This window comes from Molossus molossus, unplaced genomic scaffold, assembly GCF_014108415.1.
Source record: "Molossus molossus isolate mMolMol1 unplaced genomic scaffold, mMolMol1.p scaffold_m16_p_2, whole genome shotgun sequence".
Taxonomy (NCBI): Eukaryota; Metazoa; Chordata; class Mammalia; order Chiroptera; family Molossidae; genus Molossus; species Molossus molossus.
Window position 1 is genome coordinate 98,403,570 of NW_023425355.1, and position 25,472 is coordinate 98,429,041.

The 25,472-nt window shown below is 49.6% G+C and overlaps 1 protein-coding gene across 4 annotated transcripts in view; it reads left to right on the forward strand.

The window, feature by feature from the left end:
• Positions 1–25,472, forward strand: part of IQSEC2 (IQ motif and Sec7 domain ArfGEF 2) — an 80,169-nt gene that overhangs the window by 27,906 nt on the left and 26,791 nt on the right. Inside the window, exons 1-2 of one of the 4 annotated variants that reach the window (XM_036271025.1) lie at positions 9,492–9,603; positions 11,402–11,497. The exons of 2 other annotated variants lie outside the window; for them this stretch is intronic. In XM_036271025.1, the coding sequence (XP_036126918.1) occupies positions 9,578–9,603; positions 11,402–11,497 (122 nt within the window). In that variant the 5' untranslated portion in view covers positions 9,492–9,577. Of the gene's footprint in view, positions 1–9,491; positions 9,604–11,401; positions 11,498–25,472 lie in introns of those variants that run through there. One more of the 4 variants, XM_036271026.1, reaches the window with a different exon arrangement.

Below are 25,472 nucleotides of genomic sequence, written 5' to 3' on the forward strand. Positions count from 1 at the left end.
ACTGCAGCCCAGCACCAGATTTCCAGCTCAGTGAGCAGAGCACAGGTTGGATTCAGCCCCTACTCATGCCCTCTTGGCTGTGAACCCTTGTGCAGGGCACATCTTGTCCAACCATATGCAGTAGCTCGGGTCCGGCTCCCAGGCAGTGAATGTGGGCGGGCCAGAGGAGCCTGGCCTGCAGACAGAGGTGCGTAAGGAGACGAACTGCGCCCTAGCATCCCAGGCAGGGGGGAGGTGAGCACACTGTTGCCCAGGGCCAAGGCAGGGGCTGTGGAAGGGGAGCAGCAGGAAAGCAAGGGGAATGTGATGTCCGCAGTTAGGCCCAGTGTATATGACAAGACACTTAGTTCCTGCCCAACCAGTGAAGGCTACGGCACTGACACAGCCTGTGCTAGCATTTCGGAAGGCTCTGGTCTGACAAAGGACATGGATCCTACTGTCCCACTGTGGGTTCAGAGGAAGGCCATTTGGGCTGACTCCCAGCACAGGCCCCCAGGCATTCCTGATGCTACGCCTGCTACTTGTCAAGGGACAGATTGACCGCGTCTCTAACTCTGAGCTCTTCCCAGCAGGGGAGTTCATGGGACCTGTAGCTCAGGGTATTTAGTAATTATCATAATCATAAGTCATATGGTGATATGTTAGGCCTTTACAGCTTACTGAAGTTGTCAAGGACTTTCTTTTGTTTGATCCTCCCAGTGACACTGTAAGCAGAGCCTGGGCTGGCCTGACCGTCATTGTTTTACAGTCCAGGAACTGTGGCTGGGCCTGGTTTGCCCACAGCCACACAACTAGTATTAGGCTGAGTCTGGATTCAAACCCAGGTCTGCCTGGCACAAAGCCCAGAGCCCGGCCCACGCCATCCCTGCGGGAGCTGTTGGAAGCCTTGCAGATAATAGTAATCATCCTCATCCTCATCCTTAATATTAGTAATAATAGCAGCTATCATTTTCTCCTCACACACTAAGAACTCTGAACATGTTCTTATTGAAAGCTCACGAGAGCCCTATTAGACATGGATTTGGGTCCCTGATTTACAGACGAGGAATATGAGGTTCCTGAGAGGGTCAAGGAAAGAAGGGCAATGGGGCCGGATGGCATCGCTCTGACTCACACCTTGGGCTGTCTGGTTCCAAAGCCAGAGTCTGTGTTGGTTCCACAGTCAAGGAAGCTACAGGGGCCTTGAGGAGTCAGCAATGGGAAAAGCAAGGGTCAAACTTGGGCTGTGGAAGGGACGTGAAGCATAGCACTTGGGGGGCAAAATGTTGCAAACATGGCGGGAAGATGTAACTGGGAACCAGGGCCAGGTGGGGCTGTCTGAGGATGCTGTCGGTGCCTGCATGTGAATTCTTGAGCTCACTTCAGTTAGGGGTCAGGGATGGCTTCCGGGAGAAAGTGGCATCTAAGCTGGGCTGTGGAGGGCGGACATGCACATTCTGCATACAGAGGGCATCGCTGCAAATGGAACCAGCACGCCCAAGAAGTGAGGGTGGAGTTAGAGATGGTGGCAGTCGGTTGGGCTCAAACAGATCTGGGCAGGAAAGGCTCAAATGGTAAAGATGGAGCGCAGGTCAGGGCGGGGTCACGGGCACCGTCTGTCCTCAGTGAGGAGCCGGGGAAGTCTGGAGCAGGGGCTGGGCTCTGCAGCATAGCAAGGGAAGCCAAGGGCTCCATTTATTGTTAGGTCACCGTCTAGATACGTGACTTTGGACAAAACTGTTCATCCCTTGGCGCCCCAGTGTCCTCCTCTAATGAACATGGTGTGCGTGGGAAGGGGAACGGTTAGGAGGGTAGGTGAAACACCAGGAGAGGGAGTAGGCCACTGCTGTGCTGGAAGCAGAACAGCAAGGAGTGAGCAGAATTGGTGGATTGAAAACCCCGGTGGTGAGGCCCAGGCCTCAGGGCTTCCAAGCATGGGGAGCCAGAGGAAGTGTGGAGTCTAATTAGAGCTGAACAGCTGGTGTTGCAGGAGGGCTGTGGGCAGAAGAAGGTGCCTGGACTTCCTGTAGATCCGTGAGAAGTCCTCAGACTTCCAGGCACCGGAGCCAAGGTCCAGAGAGGGACTGGCAATGGCTCCAGTTCACGAAGCTAGCTCTCAGCAGAGCTGCTTCCTAGCTGTGTGTTCTTTTTTTTTTTTTTTTTGGTACGTGCCCCTCGCGGGAACCGAACCCAGGACTCTCTGGTCCGCAGGCCAACACTCCAACCGCTGAGCCCAACCGGCCAGGGCTAGCTGTGTGTTCTTTGCGTAGTCACTTCACTTCTCGGATCCTTATTAGTTTCCTCATGGGTAAAATGAGGGTAATAGTTCTGACTTCTGTGGGTTGATGAGGTAATTTACTGTAAAGCAATGCTCAGCACAAAATAGTGGCTAACACACTGGAGTGCCCTCTGCCTTCCCCTAACCTAACCCATTGTCATATGCTGAATAGTCAAGTTTGAGAAATGTGAAGTGTAGAACCTGAAAACAGAGGGGCAGGAGGGACCAATACCTCTGCCACCAGAAGCGGAGAGACCCCAGGCCTCTGCAGTTAGGGTCAGGCTGGATATAGGGAGTGGGGGACCGGGGACAGGCTGGGGTTGCTAGGCACGCAAGGATGAGAGCTGGAGGAGGTGGCCTGTTGCTAGGGAAGGAGGGAGAGGGTGAGGAGCCTAAGACACCCGCAGAGCCTGGGATGTCCCCATGGCAACAGGAGCCGCTGCAACCTTGGGAGGAGAGGTGGGAGGAGCAGCCACTGCTGGCTCTGCTCCCAGAGGAGGCCTCCCACTCTGGGCCTCAGTGCCCCCATCTGTCCAACGGGAGTTTGGATTAGATAATTTCTAAAATTCTTCCTTGTTTTGACCTCCTGGTAATCTGCGGTGGCTGAGACCTCATGGAAAACTTCCCGTGGTTCCCCCATTCACATGTCCAAGGCACTACCAGTCCCCAGAGCTGCCCCAGGTGCGTGGACTCTTCCCTTCCAGGTTGCCTCCTGTTTGGTGCAGCCCGGGTGCCTGCCCTGTCCAGTTGCTATCTGTTCCCACCACTTCCTTTGCCTGCAAACCTGTCACTTACCGCCTGCCCAGTGTGCTGGAGTGGGGAGGAGATTCAGCTTCAGTGCTGCCCATTCTGGGATGTCTTCCCTGCCTGCTGCCTCCCTCCTGGGCTTCTTTGGCTCCAAAGGTCTGAGCTACTCCTGCCATCCTTAGTAATCACTGCTGCGATTTATCAAGCCGCTTCTAAGAGCTGGACTCCACACAGGACACTTGACAGGCTGAAATCTTTACAGTAAATCTGTGGTGTCGTAGCACAAATCCCATTTTACATGAGAGATAGTGCTCTGAGAGCTTATGTGACTTCTCTGCGGTCCCCCGGGTACTGTGTGGTGGAGCCAGGCCTGGAATTTGGTCTGTGTACCTGCTGCCGCCCAGGCCTGAGGTGAATGTTAGCAGCAGCACTTACTGGGTGACCACTAAAGCTATGGGCACCATGCTGTGCGCCTTCATATATTCTCTCATTTAATCCTCACAATAATCTGATAGGGTACATACTCTTGTCATTTTACAGATGAGGAAACTGAGGCTTAGAGAGCTAAAATAATCCCAGCCCAGCCCAGCCCCCTGGTGGAACCAGGATGGGAATCCGCACCTTCGCAGTGGCTGTCACCACACTGTGCTGTACCTGGGTTAGCCCAGTCACATTCCAGAAGCACCACAGAGCGTGCCCTATGCAGGCCTGTGATCCCAGGGCCGAGAGACGGGGGGACAGAAGCGGGGTACAGACACATATGAGCCAGCTCTGGCAAGCCCAAATGGCAGTTTGCTGCCAAGGAGAAGCCAGTTGTAAGGACGAGAGTCTGGAGGGGGCGGAGCTGGAATCTAACAGTGGGACAGAGGAGGAGGGAGGCAGCGGAAGTTGGGTAATTTTTCCCAAAGAAGGTAACTTTACAGGAAGCTCACAAGACACAAGAAGGGGTAAGAGTGTCCTCCCTCCCCTTCCTGTTTGCATTCCTTTGCCCCCGCCTGGCCCAGCTCCAGGAAGTGGGTGACCCCTAAGCTGGCTGCGTGCCTGGTTGGCACCAAAATAAACTTCTCTCTTCCCCTCCCCTCGCTTCTGTCCCCTCTGTCCTGGCTTTAATTAGCAGCCCTGGGGATGAGTCACTTGGCAGCTGGGGAGGGAGGCTGCGCAGCGGCAGTCAAGCCTCCACTCCTGGCCCGAGCCCTGCCTCGCCGGCAGCGCCCCGGGCCCAGGCGTGTGGGTGCTCCCTGCCCGGCCAGCCCTGTCCACGGGGTGTGCAGAGCGCAGGGGCAGCAGCGCATGCTCGCGCGGTCGTGCACACCAGGGTGTCCGCAGAGGAGCATATCTGGTTGTTGCTGCCTTTGTTTCTGTATACTACTGGATGTCAGTGTGTGCATGTGTGGCTTCAGCGCTTGTCTGTGGTAGAAAGTGTCAGGAAATGCAGGAGCATTTGGGGAAGAAACACAAATGCTTTAGAATTGCATTCACCCCTCCCTACATAAGTGTCCTTTATGCGTTTTTGCTTGTGCAAACCCTGCACTTATATCCCCAGTTCCCCTTGTCTTAGTGTGGGTACATTTTGTTGCAGGAAATAGAAACCCACTGAAACTTGGTCAAGAATAAAGGGTAGGGGGAACTCTTGTGAAGCTACATCTCACGGAACCTAAGAACAGGAAATGAAGCATAGCCAGGCCACACGCCAACTGGAAGTGGGACCAAGAAGTCAAGGACCAAGGGACCAAGACTGTTCTTTCCCTCTCTCTCACCCTCTCTCCCTCCATCTCTGGGGCCCATGTCTTGGCTCTCATCTCTCATGGCTTGCCTGGTCCCTGTCATCTCTTTGTCACTGACTCCTCCTCTCCCTAGACTTGCTTCCTCTGCTTTCACAGGGCCTGATGTAGCCACAGACCTGGAAGTAACATGACATTCCAGCTCCAGGGTCCACCCCCACATACCGTAGCATTTCTGTGTGGCCTATGGTAGCATGAGGTGGCAAGGGGCTGCAGGTGGGACTCGATTCTCTTTGAAGTGGGTGAAGATAGAGAAGGTCAAATACTTGGTGCTCCGTCTCCTACAGTGACCACAACTTTTATGTGTCCACAGTGAGGTGGGAGCCTGGGTGGCAGTCTGCTCAGAGATGCAGGGCTGTAAGATTGCCCATTCGTCAAGATTTTGGTTCCTACTGTAAGACAAATTGACCTTTGCTCACTATGCTTTCAAATTTCATGCTCTTGCATCAAAATGCCCTGTTTTACCTAAAAATTTTTCCTTATTTTATGCCGAAACAGCTTTTAAGCGCACAGTGAATATTGCCATCGTTCCCAATATGTGGTGATTTTCATAGCCTCGGAGTGACTGGCACAATGCTGCCCATGGTGCAGCTGCTACCAAGTTCCCGGTCGCATCAGGAATTTTTACATTTTATTAGTGCACCGACTGAATTTATAGTTATCTGCAGTATATAATTACAAGCACACATTATCAATATTATCAGCTTGACGCTTGAGCTTAGTTTTCCATTAATACAAACCCTGCAGTTTTTACATAATTACAGAGGGAATTAATGACCCCTTAGACAAGTTTTCACCTATGAGTAAAGAGTTTGGAACCAGCTGTGCCTGTAATGACTGGTCTCCAGATGCAGGGACAATGCCCAGGGCTCTGACCTCACCCCTGGCCTCGCGTTCTCTGGCTGAGACTAGAGGCTGCTGGCCTCCTGCTTCTGGCCTGGCACATAGCAGGTGCTGTTGTTATTTCTAATAAAAATTATACTTTTCTTATTATTGTTGAAGCCATCTTCTACATGTAAATGGTCAACCTGAGTGGGTGAGATCATCCCAGGCTCTAGGCAGAGTCTCCTTCAGCTCCTCGCCTCCCTTTTTTCACTATTCCAAATGTTAACAATTGTTTTGATTCCAAAAATGTGTGCTATGTATCAGGTACTGTTCAAGAGCACTCAACACATATTATCTTTAATCTTTCTGGCCGCCCTGCTAAGTAGTGATTACATCCACTCTATTAATAGGGAACAAAACAAAACTGGAGAGGTAGTGACTTGTTCGAGGTCATCCATCCATTCGTCCATCCATTTATTCAGCCATTCACTCAGGGATGCTGTGCCAGGCACTAATGTGCTAAATTAAATGCAGTTGATAATGATGATGAGTAATATCAGAGTCCAGAGTCCTGCTCTGAGGAAACTCGCTGTCTTGTAGGGAAACAGGCCAGGAAGAGGACAATGACAGACAATTACAGGGGAAGTGTAGGGTGCTGTGTGAGCACCCCAGAAATATACCCAACCCAACCCGAGGGTCAGGGAGGCTTCTCCAAGCTGACGTCTAAGCTGAGGGTTGGAAGATGAGTAGAAGTTAGCCAGGTGAGCAGTGTGTGTGGGAGGGTGACGTGGAGAGTGTTGCAGCCAGAGCACAAACTGTATCCTGGGGGCTGGGGAAGGGTATTTGGCACTTGCATTTGTGAATTACAAAGGCTGTATGTGCAGTAGGATGGCGCTGTCAGAACAAGTGGTCTGGAAAGGGAGCAGAAAGTAAATTGGGAGGCTGGAATGGGGACCCTGGTCAATTAAGCCCAAAGCTGAGGAGCTGCAGATCCCAAGAGCAGTGTCCATGGTTCAGGGCCCCTGGACACAGGCGGTTTGCTTACCAGGCCTTAGGGTCCTGCTTGGCCAGCTTCAGACCAGGATTCCAGTAGCCACAGTGCCCTCTAGTGTCCACCAGCCCATCTTGCAGCCTCCACCTCAGTGTGGATTGTGTCTCCCACCAACACTTGCTGACCTGTGTGACTAGGTGCCCAGTGCTGAATGATGGGGACACTGAGGTGAATAAGACACAGTCCCAGTCCCACAGAGCTCCTGGCCCAGAAAAGGCAGTAGACAGTGCTGAGAGCAGTACAGGGTGGGAAGGACACAGGGCAGGAGTCAGAGCAGGTTCCCAGAGGACCACAGACTCTGAGCTGACTTTAAAGAACCAGGGGGAGCTAGAGAGGTGGGGAGGCGGCAGTGGGGGCAGGGTGGTGGGCAAGGGCCTCTTGAGCAGAGGGAAGGCACAGGCAAAAATAGGCTGACAGCAGAGTGACAGAGAACTGCAAGCACTTCTGTCTGGGTGGAGCACAGGGTGAAGATGGGAGAGGCTGAGCCGAGCTGGAGGTGGGGGGTAGGGGCCAGCTCTCAGAAGATTCTAGGATGCCTGCCACTAGCTCGGACGTATGCGCTTGGGAATGAACTCATATAAGGAGCTTCCCGATTCTTTGGGGATCACAAACCCATCTGAGGATCTGATGAAAGCTATGCTCTCCCTAGAAACATGCTGTTATGCGTTACTATTTGTCACACAGCTCCAGGGGCTTCAGAGACACCCCTGTGCCTATCCATGAACCACAGGCTGCCAAACTGTCCTTAGGATAAATACGGAAACTTCATTGTAGCCTCCGAGGCTCTGCATGATCGGGACCCTGCCCCCATCTCTAGCCTCACCTCTCTTCTCTTTACCTTTTCCACTCAGCCCTTTGGCCTCTGTGCAGTTCCTGGAAATAGCCCCTCAGGTCCTTTGCCCAAGTTGTCTCCCCTGCCTGGAACATTCTCCCCTGCTACCTCCACTTTGCCCAGCTTAATTCCTTTAGTTGTTGAACTTCTGTTTCTTCTCACTTAAATAGAAGTTCTGTGAGATCAAGACATTGACTACTGTTAGTCACTGCTTGTCCAGCCCCCAGCCCAGGGCCTGGCCCACAGGATCGGTGAGTGAAGGCCTTGCCTGTGGTCAGGTCAAGCTCCTCACCCATAATTCCTTCTCCTCTTCAGTCTCTGGTGGAACATCACATGAGTCTACCCAACGTGCTCAGATAGTCTGAGTTCCAAGAACGGCCCAGATTAAGAGATATTTTCCTAGAAATTGTCCCAACCCCCAAGCAAACAGCCTTCCCATAGGTCTCCCTTGCCTCTCTGGGAGAAGGGTCAGACTCTCTCAGACTCAAGCTGAGACACTCCATCACGTGCACATTCGTCTCACTGAATCCTCAGAAGAACCTGTGAGATAGGAATTGCCACTTGTCTATTATAGACGAATAAACTGAGCCTTCAGAGGGGTTACCAGCTGAAAAGTGGTTGACCTGGGACTTGTACTCAGCTCTCCCAGGAACCAAAGTGAAGGCTCTTGGCCTCACCAGAGAGGGGAAGGGGCTTGTCCAGGGTCACACAGCATCAACTTTAGGGCCAGGATTAGAATTTCTGTCTCTCAACTCCTGCCAGGCCAAGAGGAAGGTTTGGGCCAGAGGTGCAGCTCTTAGCACAATACCTGCAAATGGACACCAGGTGCAGCTGCGGCAGGAACCACGAGACTTGACCAGGGAGCTTTAGGGGGTGGGCAGAGGAGGCCACAAAGGGCCCAGAGATGCCAACTCTGTGGTGGTTTGGAGGGCCTATCTCTCTCAGCAGCTTTGGCTTTCTTGAGAGGAACCAGCTGCCCCGGCAGGGAGGCAGGAAGGCTGGCCTGTTGCCTGTCAGCTCCTATTCCTTCTAGCTCACTGGTCCCCTGGCCCCTCCCAGGGCTGCCTTCTGCTCAGAACGCCAGGGGCCTGGGCTCTGGGGCCGAGCAAGGACAGGAACACTTTGAGCTGGATCTGGGGTGCCCTTCAGGAGCCCCGCATCCTTCAAATCCTCCACATTCTCTCCTTTCGCCAGGGCCGCCCATGTGGAGGAGAGCGATTACTGCGGTAGGTCGTTGGGGAGTCAGGGCACCTGGACTCTAGTCTGACTGGCTGTATGAACAGCAGTAAGACTCTTCCCGACTCCAGGCCTCAGTTTCCCCATCAGTAAAACCCAGTGGGGCAATTTCCTAGGAAAAACAGCCTCTTGAGTGTGGAAGGCATTTCTTCTGATTTTTGCTCTTCTCTTCAGGGAGCTTTTCTTTCAGCCAGTCCAGAAAACAACACAGAATCGAGTGAGAACTTGAGGCATTGGTCAGGAATATTGGCCAGGGCCTCATCTTGATTTCCCAAAATGAGTGGTTGGAATCTCACTCGATCCGGAGCCTCCCAGAGCAACGACCAAACGCGCTCTCGCTGTGCTGAAGATGAGATGTTTGTGAAAAGCTCCTATGGAAAGGTTTCTGTATTCACAAGGCAGCAATGTGGCCGAGGGGACAGATTCCAGGTTTGGGAATGGCCACACCATGTCCTCATCTTGGGTTCCGTCACTTACTGGCTGTATTACCTGTGCCAGGTCGCCAGCCCAGTTTCCTCTTCCGGAGAATAGGGCTGTTGACACACACTTGACAGGGTACTTGGGTCGGTTCCAGTGGAGGTGCACATAGGGAGTCCAGCCTGGGATTTGGCTCAGAGGAGCCCCTGTGAGCTCTCAAAGCTGCTTCCTCTTCCCAGGACTTCCCAGCCCTCCTGAGGGAGCAAGGGAAGGAGCAAAGTTTCCAGTTGCAGTCTGGCCTACAGCCCAGCTGGCCTGGCCCCGCCTCTTTGGTTCCTCCTTCTAGGGAAGGGCTGGGGAGGAGGGTTTGGTGACACGGTGGAGGCACCGCCCAGGGCCAGGGGGCCTGCCCTCTGGACAGCTCCAGACCCATGGAGCCCCCCAGGAGGAGTAGCAGGTAGGAACCTGGCCCCCTCCACCCCAGCAGCCTGACCCCCTCTCTTCCTGCTCAGTCCTGGACCTGGTCCCTGGGCTGCTGATTCAGCAGCCTCCTGGCTTCCTGGTTCCTGGCTCCCCTCTTGGACTCTTGGAGGCCTTTGGCTTGGGGGAGGGAGCCAGCACGAGTGGGTAAGCACATGGACATCAGGGTGCTCAGCACCGGAAAGACCGGAGCCCCAAGTAGCGCAGTTTCGGGGCCTGGGAGGGGTGTGATTGGTGGCTGCCCTGGGGTGCTAGCCTGGCCCAGCTCTGCAGGCTCCAGACAGCCGCCGAGATTCCCTGATACCAGCATTCCAGCAGCCTTAGGGTCTCCGAGTCTCAGGTTTAATGAGATATCCAGTCAAGGACTTGGGCTGGTGACTGGCACATAGATGGCAGTTGAGGAACAGTCATTCTGGTGATGATGATGATTCAGAGTCTCTGATAAGAAGAGTCTCAGATTCCAGGATTCTGAAAGGTTCGAAGATTTGGGTGTCCTCAAATTTGCAGCAGCTGAGATGGTGGGCAGCCGGCCTGGCCAGCAGCCACATCCACAGGCCTTTATTTGGGCTCTTGAAAGCCAGGCCCTGACCACAACCTGCCCTCAGAAGCTTGCGGGGGGCAGGGGCTGGCCGGCCTGGAAGGGGCCAGCTCCACTACCAGCATCTGCCCCGTGCTGGGCAGGGGCGGGACCAGCCCCTCAGCCTCACTACCCTGCTGTCACTCCTCCCTTTTCACTCTCTGGACTTTAATCGTGGGAAGCAGGAGGCAGTGGGGCCTTTGGACCCTGCACTAGGGGCGGGGACACAGCGCTGGGGGTCGGAGTGTGGGCCCTGCCCTGGGCTGGGGGTGCAGCACTGGCCTTGGAAGCAAAGCCCTTCTGCTCCTTGGAACGACCCTGTCCTCTGGCTAGCTGGGCCCCACCTGCCCACCCGCCCCTAGTCCCATCCTGTCCCCAAGACCACTGAGACCTTGTCAGCTCTCCTCCGCCCTCTCCTCCTCTCTCCTCTGGAACTCTCTGCCTCTCCCTGTCTTCTCTCTGTGTCCTTTGTCTCACCCTCTCTCTGTCTTCCTCTTTCTCCGTCTTTCTCCAGTTCTGTCTCACCCTTTCCTCGTCTCTTTCCGTTTCTGGCTGTCTCTCTCCCTCTCCTCCTACAGTGTTTCCTGCACCCACCTGGCCTGGGCTCTCCCCCTCTCTGGACCCAGAGCTGCTCCTCTCTCCAGCCCGCCCGCCCGCACCGTCCGGAGTGTCCTAGGAGAGGGAGCCCCTCCTACACCTTCTGCCTTTCTCTTTCATCTCCCCTCCCCCACCCCTCTTCCCTACTCGTGTGGCGTCTGGTGTGAGGAGGGCTCCCTTCCCCCTTCCCTGCTGTGGTGTGCCAGTGTCTCGGTGGCCAGGGTCCCCACGGAGTCACCTGGAACACCGGAGGCCCAGCCCGGCTCTTTTGTCTCTGCTGCCCCCTGTTGTCGTTGTGTTCTGTTTGTGGTTCGAGTGCCGTCCTCTCTTTCTTGACTTTGTGGTTTTTTCTTTTTTTCTTCCTTCCTTCCTTCCTTCCTTCCTTCCTTCCTTCCTTCCTTCCTTCCTTCCTTCCTTCCCTCCCTTCTTGCCTCCCTCCCTTCCTCTTCCATTCCCTCTCCTCCACCACCCATTCCTCTCACCTTCCCTTTCCCCCCTCCCCACTCATTCTCTCCTCATTGTCCCCATTCCCCACCCTGCCTCTCCCCCCCTCCCTGTCTCTCTCTCTGTCTCTCTTTCTCTGTCTTTTGCTGTCTCTCAGGTCCACAGCGTCTCATACTCTACACCAGTATTGCTGTCCTACTCAGGTCCTTGACTCCATGAAGCTTACCCCCTCAGGCAGGCTGGCAGAGAGCAGGTAAGAGCTAGACCCATCCTCCCCCAATCCTTTACCCGTCCAGACAAATAGGCAATAACATTGCCGACTCTCCCCCATCTCCCTCCAGCCCTGGAGTGACTGTGGAATGGGTGCCTGAGCACGTGAGGAGAACGACTGGGGGACCAGGTCAGGAGACCAGAGGACGTTCAGACCCTGCTTGTAGTTTGTCTCTCCTTAAAAACTCTTTCCTAGATACCTGTCGCCAAAAGCAGGAGCAGTTGGCCCTAGACTGTATAACATTTTAACTGTTTTAAAGGATGAGTAAGAGTTTGCCAGTTGGATAGGACTGGAAGGGTGTTTAGACAGAGGGGACAGTCTGCCCACATGTTTGGAGAACAACATTATTTCCAAGTTAATTGGAAAACACATTTACATGTTCTAATTATAATGCAATAGTAATGGCAATGGCAAAAAGCTAGGCCCATTTGAAAGTTTAAAAGTACTTATGTTAAAGAGGAAAGAAGAATGGAATCTATGGACTAGTTAGAATAAATGCCACTGAGAATACTGTCTATCAAAACTTGTGGGATATGACCATGGGGTTCCCAGAGGAAAATTTGTAGTCTTGAATGCTTTTGCTGGAGAATAAGACAGTTTAAATTAAATGAACTAATTATTCCACTCAAGAATGTAGAAAAATAACAACCAAAAGAAAGCAGAATAAAGTAATTACTGTAGATAAAACCAGAAATTAATGAAATAGAAAACAAAAGATTTGATAAACTAAAAGACGGTTTTTGAAAAGACCAGTAAACTGGACAGATCATCCTCCGGCAGATCTGTCTGAGAAAAAGGCATGAAAATATAAATAAAATAAGGTATGATGAAAGAGACTTAACCACAGATTCTGAGGAGACCAAAAAAAGTCATCAGATAATGTTTTGTATAATTTTGTATCAATATATGTGAAAATCTAGATGAGGTGGTTTTCTAGGAAAATATAAATTACCAAATGACTTAGGGAGTGGCAGAAAACCTGAGCAGAATAGAACAGTATAGAATAAATTTAAAAGATGGCCCAAGTTTTTCCCTCAGAAATAGTACCAGGCCCAGTTGGCATTATGGAAGTTGTATTGAATCTTGAATGATCAGATAATAGGAAAAGATCGACAGCTTCCCAGAAGGCTAGTATAACTGGACAGGTTTAGACAAAAGAAAGAGGAAAACTATAACCTAATCTCACGTATTAATAGAGTAACATATATGTAGATTATTTTAATCCTCACCCGAGGACATTTTTCCATTTTTTGTTCAGATAGAGTGGGAGGGAGAGAGAGAGAGAAACATCGATGTGAAAGGGACACATCGAGTGGCTGCCACCCGCACGACCCAACCAGGACCGGGGACAAACTGCAACCGAGGTACGTGCCCTTAGCGGGAACCGAACCTGGATCTCTCTGGACCGCAGGCCGATGCTCTAACCGCTGAGCCAAACCGGCCAGGGCGTAACAAATATTTTAATTATCAAACTGAATCCATCAGTGTATTAAAAGAAGAATGTGTGAGTTCAAATGAAGGTTTGCCCCAATAGTGCAGGGATTGTTCAACATTAGGAAAGATGTTATTATAATTAATTGCATTAATAGATTAAAGAGAAAAGACCATATAACTATCTCCATAAATGCTGAAAAAATCATCTGATAAAATTAAATATTCATTCTTGATTTAAAAATGCTCAGTATCTTAGTTATCTCTTGCTGCATTAGGGTAATTTGTTACCCAGCAATAGATAACTAGTACAGTAAGTTAGGAATCAATGAAAACGTCCTTAACTTGGTAAAGAACTTTGGTCAGAAACCAAAGACAATCATCACATGTGACAAAGAAGTACTAGATGAATTTCCACTAACTTCAGGAACAAAATAAGGATGACTGCTATCGCTGCCATTAACCATTATTTTTCTGGAAGTCTAACCAATGGGATAAAAAAAATAAGTACTATAAATATTAGAAAGAAAGAGTTAGAGTTAGCATGATTTGAAGATGATATGGGTATCTAGATAATCAAACAGAATAAAAGAAAAATTATTAGAACTAATAAGAAAATTTGGTGAGATGGGAAGATACAAGACAAATATACACCTAAACTGTTAGCTTCTCTAAATACTAGCAATAACTAATTAGAAGCCACAATAGAAAAATATTTCATTCACAATAGCAAAAAAAAAAAAAAGTATAAAATTCCTAGAAATTTATAAGAAATAGTTTTCTACAGGAAACTATAAAATTTCATCAAAGGCTGTAAGGAGACTTGAATAAATCCTATTCTTGGATGGGAAGATTCAACATGGTAAAAATGACACTCCCCCCTCCACACGCACACAATTTGGTCAGAAGGTTCAATTTATTTCTCATTAAAATTTCAGTGGTATTTTTTTTTTTTTGAGAATTTGGCAGTTGGATTTTGAAGTTCATTTGGAAGAATAAATGCCCATGAATTACTAAAAAAATTTTATTTTATTTTATTTTTTATTTTTTTGGTACGTGCCCCTAGCGGGAACTGAACCCGGGACTCTCTGGTCTGCAGGTCGATGCTCCAACTGCTGAGCCAAACCGGCCAGGGCTAAAAAAAATTTTAATAGAACAACAAGGGGGGACTTGCTCTATTAGATACAAAAATTTACCATAAAACTGCAGGAATTAGAAATATATCATCACAGAAATAGAAGAATATATAAATGGAACAAAATAGAGAGTTTAGAAACAAATCCATATATTCACATGGGAATTTAATTTATGATAAAGAACACATTTCAGATTAGTGGAGAGTCAGTAAGTGGGATGGGAATATTGGCTACCACTTGGAAAAAATAAGTTAAATCCTTACCTTATAGATAAACAAATACAAAAAATAAAGCTGTTAAACTGCCAAAGGAAAATCCAGAATTTTATTTTCCTTTTTTTGTCAGTGTAGGGATTTTTTTTGCCTCCATGTATTCTTTTTTAAAAATTATTTTTATTATTGACAATATGTCCCCCATTTCCCCACTTTGCCCCTCTTCACCCGCCCCCCCAACACCCCACCCCCACCTTCACTGCACTGTTGTCCGTGTCCTTGGGCTATGCATATATGCATATACATTCTTTAGTTAATCTCTTCCCGTCCCCCCTTCCCCCTTCCCTCTGAGATCTGTCATAGAATATTTTTTATAATATTAAGGTAGAGAAGCCTTTCTGAGCATATTTTAAAACCCATAAGCCATAAAGTGAAGAGCAATAATTTTGACTACGTTAAGGTGAAGAACTTCTGTGTGGAGAAAGATACTGTATACAAAGTGGAAGCATAAACAGCAGGCTAGGAGAGTCTTTGTTACATAAATATCAAGTAAAGGTTACTGTCTCTGTCTGTATCTATATCGTCTCCTGGAAATCAATAAGAAAAACGTGTGCAACCAGTTTAAAATGGAGAAATAACAGGATTTGACAATTCAGGTAAGAGGTAGACAGGTAATGAATAAGAAAGGATGCTCAAGCTCACTAATAGCTAAAGAAATGTAACTAAAGCAACAATGAAGTATCAATTTGAAAGCCCCAAAATTTAAAATATTGAAAGGGTGGTGAGGAAACAGAACCTTTCACTTACCTTGATTGGAGTGCAAATTGATACCATTTTTTTAACTGGACAATTTGTTAGTAGCCACGAGAATCTTAAATGTCATATACTTCCAATCTGGAAACCGTGTCTTAAAGCTAGATTTCTCTAAGATTTTACTACTAGATGGACCCCAATTTGGCCAGCAGAGGCCTTTTCTAAAATACCTCAATCCCAACTGCAGACATAAATCATACTGTGCGATTTTTTATCATCTACCCTTGTATGGTAACATTCTCAAGCAACCCTTAATGAAAAGCTTGCATGATGCATGCTTCTCAAAAACAGGAAGACTCTTTATTTTTAACCAGTATGTAAAAAGTATGTAATCAGTAATCAGTATGTAAAAAGGTTAAAGCAACAGAAATAACTTACCTACATTTTTTTTAAATGTGCATTCCTGCCCAGCTGGTGTGGCTCAGTGGTTGAGTGTCATCCCATGCACCAAGGGGTCACTAGTTCCATTCCAGGTCAGGGCACATGCCCAGGTTGTGGGCCCGATCCCCAGTGGGGGTGTGCAGGAGGCGGCCAGTCGATGTGTCTCTCTCATTGATGTTTCTATCTCTCCCTTCCTCTCTCTCTAAAAATCAATAAAAACATTAAAAATAATAAAGAATAAATACATAAAATAAAATGTGCATTCCTTTGGCCCAGCAATCCAACTTTTAGGAACCTATCCTTCAGAACTACTTCCAGGCTTGTGCAAAGATATTCACTGCAGCATTGTTTGTAATAGGGAAAAAATCAAATACCTAAATGTCTGTCAGTAATGAACAGCTTTTCCTTCATGATCCATCCATACTATGGGTTACTCTGTAGCAGATCAGAAGAAAAAGATTTCTCTCCATGTCCTGACATGGAAAGATCTCCAAGACGTATATGAAAAAAGCAAGTTGCAGAAAAGGGCTTATAGTATGATCCCATCTTGTAAGGAAAACAAAACTCCCATAACAATGACAACATGTTATACACACCCTGTCACAATTTCAAAAGTACTGGCCTGTTTCTTTGGTCCCATTTCTTTACTAACTCATTTCCCTCGTCCTCGATATCTTTTTCCTGTGTCCACTGTTCAGATCTTGCTTTCCTTTTAATAACTAGCTCAAAGACCACCCCATTCATTTACCAAGCATTTGTCCTGCCTGCTCTTGGTTAGGCCTTGTGCTGAACCTTAGTGGGCTAGGGAATGACCTGTAACCGGTTCTACCTCCAGGGAACCCAAGTTTAGAAGGGAGAGAGACATAGACAATGACAGCGTAGTGTGGTTTGGGATGGGACAGAAGTAGGCTCGAAGGGCTGCCAGAGGAGGGGCACCTAACCTTATCTGTCCCCTGCAGGAGGGGACGTGTGCATTCAGTGTTGAGAGTAACAGCTTTCCTTCTTCCCCTAACCCTGCCAGAAATAGTTGCCCGCTTTTGGCTCTTCTAAGCGGGGTGACCTAATGGGGGGAAAATGGTTGAATCAGTACCTTTATTCAAGTCCAAGTTTGGCCACTTACCAGCTCTATGACTTGAGGCAAGACGTGTAACCTCTGGGCCTCTGTTTCCTCATCTGTGTAATAAGGGCAATGCCTACTCACTTCTCAGGGCTGACTTTGGGACTGGTGATGATACATGTAAAACTCCTGGGTGACTGTCAACTCTTGAAGGGCAGGGACTATCCGTGTCTTGTTTTCCTCATGGCCAAGTGTGTAGCGTTGGCCTAGATTGGATCTGAAAGCTGTGTGTGGATGGGGAAGGTTCTGGAGACATGGATGGGTCTGCCCACAGTGAGGCTTTGGGATGAGAGGCTGAGAGCAGCGCACGGGGCTAGAGGGGACTGCGCCAGACAGAGAACCGGGCACCTGGCCTTGCATGTAGGTGACAGAGTAGGTGGCGTGAGGGAAAGCCAAAGCAGGTGGCTCTGGGAAATGGAGCCCAGGAAGGGCATTCTGGCTTTGCTTCCGGGCCCTGTGTTTTTGTTGATGGCATCTCGCAATCTCACAGTCCAGGGAGGGAAGTGTGGTGGACCAACACCTGCACTGGTGCCAACACATCTCAGTTTCAGTCCCAAATCTGTCACTCACTGGCTGAGTGACCTTAAACTACTCACTTCACATCTCAGCCTAGCTCCTGATCTGTTAAAAAGACACAATACCACCAACATCATGGGGCTTGTTTATTGAGGAGTAGATGAGACCATAACTAGAATTCACCTTGATGAGTGCCTGACACACAATCGGTGCTCAGAACAGCGTAGCAATTGTTAGTGTTCATTTCAGTAGACACTCACGGGGCCCTGTGGGCCATGGTCTTACCGCCCTCCGGTTCCCAGGCGGTTGGGGGAAGCGAGAAGGGCTGCAGCAGCGGGGAGCACGGGGCGGTGGGAGCCCAGAGGAAGGGATCTGGCCCGTGTAGGTCTGTCTGGTGCAGGTCAACTCGGCCTAGGAGCTGAGCCTTAGAGGATGAATAAGTGTTAACCAGGGACAGAAAGGTGAAGGGTGGAAGAACATTCCAGGCAGAAGGAACAGCATCTGCAGAAGGACCCGGATGTTAGTGAGTAGAGCCAGAGGTTCTTAGCCTGGAGTGTATGGGCCCCAGATAGGCTTCCAGTGGCCAGTGAACCTCCTGACTGATATTGAATGAAAAAGGTTGTGTGTACATACCTGTGTGTATTTTTTTGTCAGGGAGATGGTTAATGACTTTCATTAAATGCGTAAAGGATTTCTGTTTCTCCGAAAAGGTTAAGAACCAGTGTTTCTGGTGACGAACTGTCATGTGAATGCATTATAAACAGGAGAGAAATTTGGTAAAATTTGTGATTTAGAAACATCATATTAGCAGTTTGAAAAATGGATTCTATGCCTGGAGGCCAGCTGGAAGGCCCCAACTGGAGTGTTAGCGTAGAAGAATGGATTTGTGCAGCGTTACAATTGCACTAACTCCAGTGGGCACCATCCACATAGAAGCATTTGAACTTCAAATTGCGGAATCTAAACCTTTCAGAGTTAGTAATGATACAGACCCAATAGAAGGTGAGGGAAAGGGAGGACTCAAGGATGAGTCGGTGTTAGCAGAGGTCTGGGGGGACAGGAGTCCAGGGTAATAGTGCAGGAGGAAAAGGGGCCCCCTATTAGTGCTAACCCAGTATCCAAAGTCTTTGGTCCCAGACATAATGACTACCTTCCATCCTACTCCTGATAATCAGAGATCTTGAGGGACGTCGGAGACACTTATTTCTCTATGGATTTTGGAGAGGAATTGATTCTGGTTTGCAAGTTTTCTGAAGAAAGTAGTGTTTGAGCCAGTCATTCGAGGTCCACAGGATTCTAAGAGGGAGAAGTGGGAGAGGATGCTCTGAGAGTGGAAACAAAGGCCTGGAGGTGAGAAATGGTGAAACTAAACATTGGCGTGTGCAGATTAGACATGCGTCAGACAGCTGTCTGGGGAGTTCAGGCTTCCTTTTTGTGCTAGGCAGCTGGAGAGCCATGAGCAGTTCTTGAGTAGGGAAAATGACATGAGCAAATTAGCACTTTAGAATGAAGGGAAACTAGGGAGAGGCTGTTGTAGTAATCCAAGAGAGAAATAAGCAAAGGTAGTGGCCGTGGGGATAGAGCAGAGGAGATGGATTTGAGGGGTGATTGGGAGGAAGGGAGGACTGGAGTTAAAGACTAAAGAGATAATGGGTGGGGGAGGGCGACGGAGATGTCTGAGGGTGGAGTTCACAGTGAGTTGTAGTGCTCAGACTGGGCATTCATTCATTCAACAAATATTTATTGAGTCCCAGGCACTGTGCTGGGGATTAGGGATATAGCACTGAACAAAACAGATGCCTGTCCTGATAGACCTTAAATGGATGAGACAGATAATCAACAAAGAAACAACTAAATATACAGACTGTATCTGATGCCACACTTATCTGGGGAAGGAACATCAGTGCACAGGCTCTGGGGCAAGAGTGTGCTCACTATGTTTGAGGGACACCACAGAGACCACTATGATCGGAGGGTGAACAAGGGGCAAGAAGAGTAGAAAATGAAGTAGTAGGGGCCAGACGATGTATATATAGCCTTTGGAAACTATTTAACAGGTAGAATCAGCAGGATTTGGTGACTGGAATTGCTAAGGGAGCAGGGAAAATCTAGGACAACTCCCAGGCGTGTTCTGGGCTTGGGCGACTGGGTGGATGGTGATGCCTTTCACTAAGGTGGGAGATGCAGGAGGATAGGTTTGCAGTGGTAAGATGGTGAGTTAGAGGTTCCTGTAAGCTCTGAAGGCCCTAAGGGCCATCCTGTTGGAGTTCCAGAAATATTAGGCATGATGGGTCTGGGACCCAGGAGAGAGACCATGCTAGAGAGAGCGCTGCAGGGGTCCTCAGCTGTGCCTGAAGCTGTGGAATGGAATGAGATCAGTGACAAAGTATGGAATGAAAGAGAAGTGTCCCAGAGCAGGGCTAGGTAAGAGGTAGAATGGAGAGAGGAGGAAGAGCCGAGGGTGGGCAGAGAGGTAGGAGGAAAACCAGCAGGGAGTGGGTTCACTGAAGCAGAGGAAGGAAAGAGCCCTCCAGGCACAGGAGGGGCTTGTGAAGAGTGGCAAATGTTACAGTTGGGGAAGTAAGATGCGGGTGGAAGAGAGTCTCTTGGCTTTAACTACTAGGAGGTCCTGGGTGACCTTACTGAGAACAGTTTCTGTGGTGTGGTAAGCGCACGAGGCAGATTGCAGTGGGTTGAAGAGCTTGTGGGAGGTACTGAAATGGAGATGACCAGTGTAGACGAATTTCTCAAGAAGCTTAGCTGTGAAGAGGAGAGAGGGCCAGTGAGTGCTAGAGGGAGATGTGGGGGCAGATAGAGGGTTTTTTATTCCCAGATGGGAGAGACTTGAGCTTCTATAAATGTTGGTAGGAAGGAGGCACTGGGAGGGAGAGGTTGAAATACAGGATAGAGAGGGGATGATTGCTGCGGAGGAAGTAGCAGGGGTGGGCTCTGGAGCCCAGGTGGAGGGACTGGCCTTAAATAGCATATGGAAGGAAAGCAGAGGTGGTGGTGGTAGCGGGGGCGGGGGGTGGAACACAAGGGCATTGAGAGAATTGGTGAAAGAAATGCTTCAGGAAAGTTCAAAGCAATACATGGAGATCCCTGGCCAAGGGCACGGGTACTGGAGCTAGGGGGCAGCAAAGAATGCTTCTGGTTGAGATTCAGGGAGGACTTCTTGCAGGAAGCAGCACTTGAGCTGGGCCATGAAGTTCGGATGGGGCTTCAGTAGGCAAAGATCTGTGCGGAAGGAAGAAACAGAATTAGCAAAGGCATAGATGTATGAAAAGGCTGGACATGTTGACAGAATTGTGAACAAGCTAGTTTGACGAAGGCTGAGCATGAGTGAAAAGGATAACGTTGATGCTGATAATGACAGTAATAATAAGTTACCGTGTATGAAGCACCAAACCTACCCTGTGGGAGGTGCTTTCCATGAATTTATTTAATCCTACCCAGCCCTGCAGAATAAGTATTTCCTCGTTTTGCAAGTCCTAGAGAGGTGAAGAAATGGACCGAAGTTCATCCATCTAGTAGGTGGTGGGGCTGATAATTCAAACCCTTTCTGTCTTTCTGACTCTAAAGCTTTTCTCACCTGACAGGGAAGGTCAGGTGAAGCCATAATGCGGGGACAACTTGAATGCCCAATTGAGGAGTCTGAACTTTATCCAGGAAGCAATAGGGAGCCAAGGTGGGCGTCGGAGCAGGAGAGATTCATGGTAGAAGGTGGGCTTTAGGAAGGCTAATGTGGAAGAAGAAATTGGGAAGTGACTGCAGCCTCAGGGTGAAGGGTAGCAGGGGCCTGGCCTGGATATGAGGGAAGTGAGCAGTGGGCTTGGAAGGTCCTCAGGACAGCTTTGAGAGGTGTGGAGTTTCTTCCTCTTTTATAGCTGAGGAGTGGAAGACTCAGAAAGGGGGAACTACTTGCTCAGGACTTGAGCCCTGGTTCATGTGATTGTGTTGACTCAGGGGCTCCGTGGAACAATGTGTCAGAGGGAACTCTGAGTATGAGGAGGGCGTGCGTGCGTGTGCATGCGTGTGCGTGTCTGTCTGTGAGATGGACAGCAGTGCCTTCCCTTGCCTCTCCTCTTTCCTTCCCACCTCTACCAATCCTATAGTTTCCTGGATTCCATACCTACTGCCTCCTCCAAGCCAAGGGGTCTGGGAGTGGGGTGATACTGTTTCATTGGCTCTCCCCAGATCAGGTTTCTCACTCCCAAGGCACCTGGTCTGCACCCCACCACCACCACTGCCCCCCCCACCCTATGTCAGTCAGTCCATCCACCCCATGACATCATAGTGCAGCTCCAGTGACTGCCACAGGCAGACTGACCTCTGGTACCAGTCCGCAGTGCCCTAGGGACAGGTGTTTGTTCCTACAGTGACTCCTCCGTGCCTCTGTGGCGCTTCTCTGTGGGTGCAAACAGCTACCCAGGGAATTCGATTCAGCTCACTAGCAGTGAACAGTGACCACCACCATATTCCCATCGCTCTTGTTGCCAGGCACTTGACCTTTCAACAGTCCAGGGGGGTTGGCAATATGAGCCCTATTTTTACAGATGAGAAAACTGAGGCTCCAAGAGGGGTAATATTATACCTGGGGACATAACCTGGAAGCACTCGTAGAGCTGGCATTGGAATCCAGGTCTGTTTGCATCCAAAGTCCTGGGCTTTCCACCCTCCATTTCTAAGCATCTCCTATTTTCCCAACCCTGAACTTTCAGGAAACACAAATCTTTGTCCTTCAAGGGCAGGGTGGATTCCTGAAGCTAGTGCCCAGTTCACCCAGAGACCCTGGTGCAGGTAACCTACCCTCCCCGACCTTCAATTCCCTCATCTCTAAAATGTTGGGGGAGTTGTTGCAAGGTGGGGGAGGGGGAGCTAAATGAGATGATGCACGCAAAGTGCCCCAGAGAGCAAATTGCTGCTATTTATCTTCAAATGAAGGTTGGGCGCCAGTCTGGTCTGAAGTGGAGTTTGTATACTCTACCTAAGACCTGAAGACTGAGCCCAGCCTGGGTGTGGGGGAGGGCTGTTTTAGGAGGGGACTCTCAGGCTCCTCTGACCTAGCAGGGTGTGGCCCTGGATAATCACACAGGCCTCCCCATTCTGACCCCCATCCTAGCCCCACCTCCCTGGTTCCAGCCCTTCATGTATCTCCCCTGCTCTGCAAACTAATGCCTCTGCCTCTCTCTGTCACCCGCCGCCTGTGGCCTCTACCCTGCCCTTCCTGGTCCCAGGGAAGAGGAGGAGGAGGAGACTGAGGAAGAGGAAGAGGAAGACGCTCATCAGTTCTGCTGTCCAGCCTCGGAGTGCAGCAGTCCCTCCTCTCGGTAACTGAGAGGACAAGGGCCATTTTCTATGCAGAAGCAAAAGCCTTAACCAGCCCCCTTATCCCTTCCCCGCGATCCCCCATGGGACCCCATCCCTGCTTCAAGAACCAGATGGGCAAGCATCGTGCCCCTTCCTCCCCCACCTCCTTCTTGGAATTTCTACCCCCACTGCTGTCTCCCTTGGACTCCAGCCCCGGAATTATAAAGGCTGGAGCCCTAGGTCTGACTAAAATGTGGGAGCAGCAGAGCTTGGAGCTTGGAGCTTGGAACCTGGACCCTCCCGCACCTGCACCCCACTTCCCAGGCACCCTGGAGCCTGCCACTCCTGGAGAGGTCTCCAAATGACATCCCAAGGACCTACCTCTGTCCTCTGTGAGCACAAACAGAGATGCAGGGTGCCTAGGGCTCAGAGGACCAGACGGGGGCGGCGCCCAGCCGGCCTAGTCCCCGTCGCTCTCCCTTGCTGTGGCCATCGCTGCCATTTCTTTCACTGCTTGAAGGCCTTGTCCCATGCCCCCTGCCACTCCCATAGTGCTCTGTAAATATGATCAGGAGGAAAAGGCCTTTCAGAGTGCGTGCCGCTGTATACAAAGGAATTTCCATCAATAAAAGCTGATCTCTTCTCTCTGTCTGATGTATGTTCCACCCCACCCCTGCTTCCCTCTCCCTCTCCTCACCAGGGCCTCACCTGCTTTCCTGTCCAGGCTGGGAACAGTGGCTGGGAGAGAGTAGGGTTTAATTCATGGTATTGTCAACACTACAAAGGCACCAATAAATGAATGAGTGGCGTGGCGTTCTCACCACATGCAAGCCCATGGCCTTCTCCAGCCCACCAGCCTGAGGAAGTGTGAGCTGGCCAACTAGGACATGTCACTGGGCCTCTGCTACCTAGTTTCCCTGTGTGGGAGGCTTGACCAGAGGATCTCCAAAGTCTTCTCCAACTCTGATCTGACATTCTGTTAATCTGAGATGATACAATGATAAGAAACTATGAATTTAAAATACGATAATCCATGCCCTGGCCGGTGTGGGTCAGCGGTTGGAGCATCGGCCTGCGGACCAGAGAGTTCTGGGTTCGGTTCCCACTAGGGGCACGTACCAAAAGCAAAACAAAACAAAACAAAATATATAACAATCCAGTGATACATTCCATGCAATCTTGTGGTATGTATTTCTACGATAATTTTGGGTTCTCCAATCCTGTAGTTTTAAGATTTCATGATTCTCTCATTTCAAGAAATTTCTGATGGTATGATTTAAATACTCAGAGATGTTAAGAGTCCTTGATTCTGTACTTTCAAGATTGTGAGTCTACAGTTTTAGGGATCTCTGAATCTGAGAGGAAGCCATTGCCCTCAGATGCAATGACCTTAAATGTTTCCTGCATCTGCCAGAAGCTGGTTCTACGAATCCTTGAATGCTGTCAGCGGGAGAATGAAAGGTGCCCCTTATGGGCTGTGGGACCCACATCTTTTATCTTGTGCCTGTGTTAGGAGCAAAGCCAGGAAACCCCACAGTGGGCTCACACCCCAACTTTCCCTTTCTGTGCTTTTGGCATCAGGCAATTCTGAGCAAGGGTTTTCTTCTCCTTGTACTTCATTTTACTCCCGAGTACAGTGGGAATATATCTACCTCTTTGGGTTGTCATGCAGATTAGCAAGAAAACACAACGAGCCCAGCAGAGTCTGGTGCAAGGTTGGGCAAGGACGCAGTGATCGGTAGCTCTTGTTTTGAATAAGGCCCAGGTGAGAGTCCTTCTTCTCTTTTCTTTCCTCATTCCCTTCAGCATCTCCATCACACTGATCCCGTAGTTCTTCCAGAGGCTCACCTCATTCTCTCACTCATTGCTTCACTCAGTCACTCAACATATCTACTCATTTACTCATTTGTATTCTCATTTATTTCTTCCCTCTCTTCCTCTCTCCTTTATTAATTTATTCTTCCAGAAGGCATTGCTTAAGCACCTATTGTGTGCAGCCAAATATTGTGAGGGGTCAAAAGTAAGACAGTGACTGTGTTCTTCTTAAGTTCTCAATCTCCTAGTGGACATGAGAAATCTTTTGGGAAAGTAGGCAGGGTGTGAAGGGTTGAGATGATTGAACAGATAATGGCTTCAGTAATGAGCAAAATATGTTCTTGGCTCAAAGAGGGGGCCTGAGGGGTTGGTATCGAAGGGGCTTGGAGGAGAAGGGGCAAGAGTGGAAGGCTGGGAAGGGTTTGAGAGGTGTCAAGAGGTAAGAAGGCATTACAGGAGAAACAGAATGGACAGAAACCCGGCGGAGCTCTAGGGGTCGTGTTGGGGAATGGTGTGTAGATTGCTCTGTTTGACTGGCTCTCCAGGGCATGTGGGTCTAGGTGACCTGTGTCTGGGAAGTGGGAGAACATTTTACCCTTCATTTGATTGGAGACAGAAGGAAGTAGGGGGGACAGGGGTCCAACTAAGTGGAGAGACAAGGCAAGTCAAGGTCAGAAGGCCATCGTGGGAGCTGTGGTGTAAACTCCCGTGTAGGCAACTGAATTGGCTGAGGGCCTGTGCTATTGAAAGGGGGAAGGTTTCGATCCGTTGTGACGGAAATGTGTGTGCCTATGCATATGTGTGCATGTATGCACGAGGCGGCGGGTGTAACAGGAGTGAGAGACTGCGCTGGTATATATCTGAGGGAATGTGATCGTGTGAGGCTGGGCGTGAGGAATTCTGCGTGCGTGAGGTGGCGAATTTCTGTGCCTAGTGGAGATCACCGCAAGAACTGGATGTGGGTGGCTTTTGCGCATCAGGGGCTGTGGCTTCTAGACTGATAGTTGTCAGACAGGACGATCACACAGACATACATGACTACTACCTGTGCTCAGGGTACCAAGGTGGCTGCTGACCACTTGCTGGGCCTTGGCCTCAGCCTGGAGGATCCACAGAGATGAATCACACCAGCCACTGCCCCTGGGAAACAGGAGCAAGGTGGGGGATGGCCACTTCAATAAATAATCACAAGTTAGCTGGAGATGAGGACCACCTGTGACATGAGG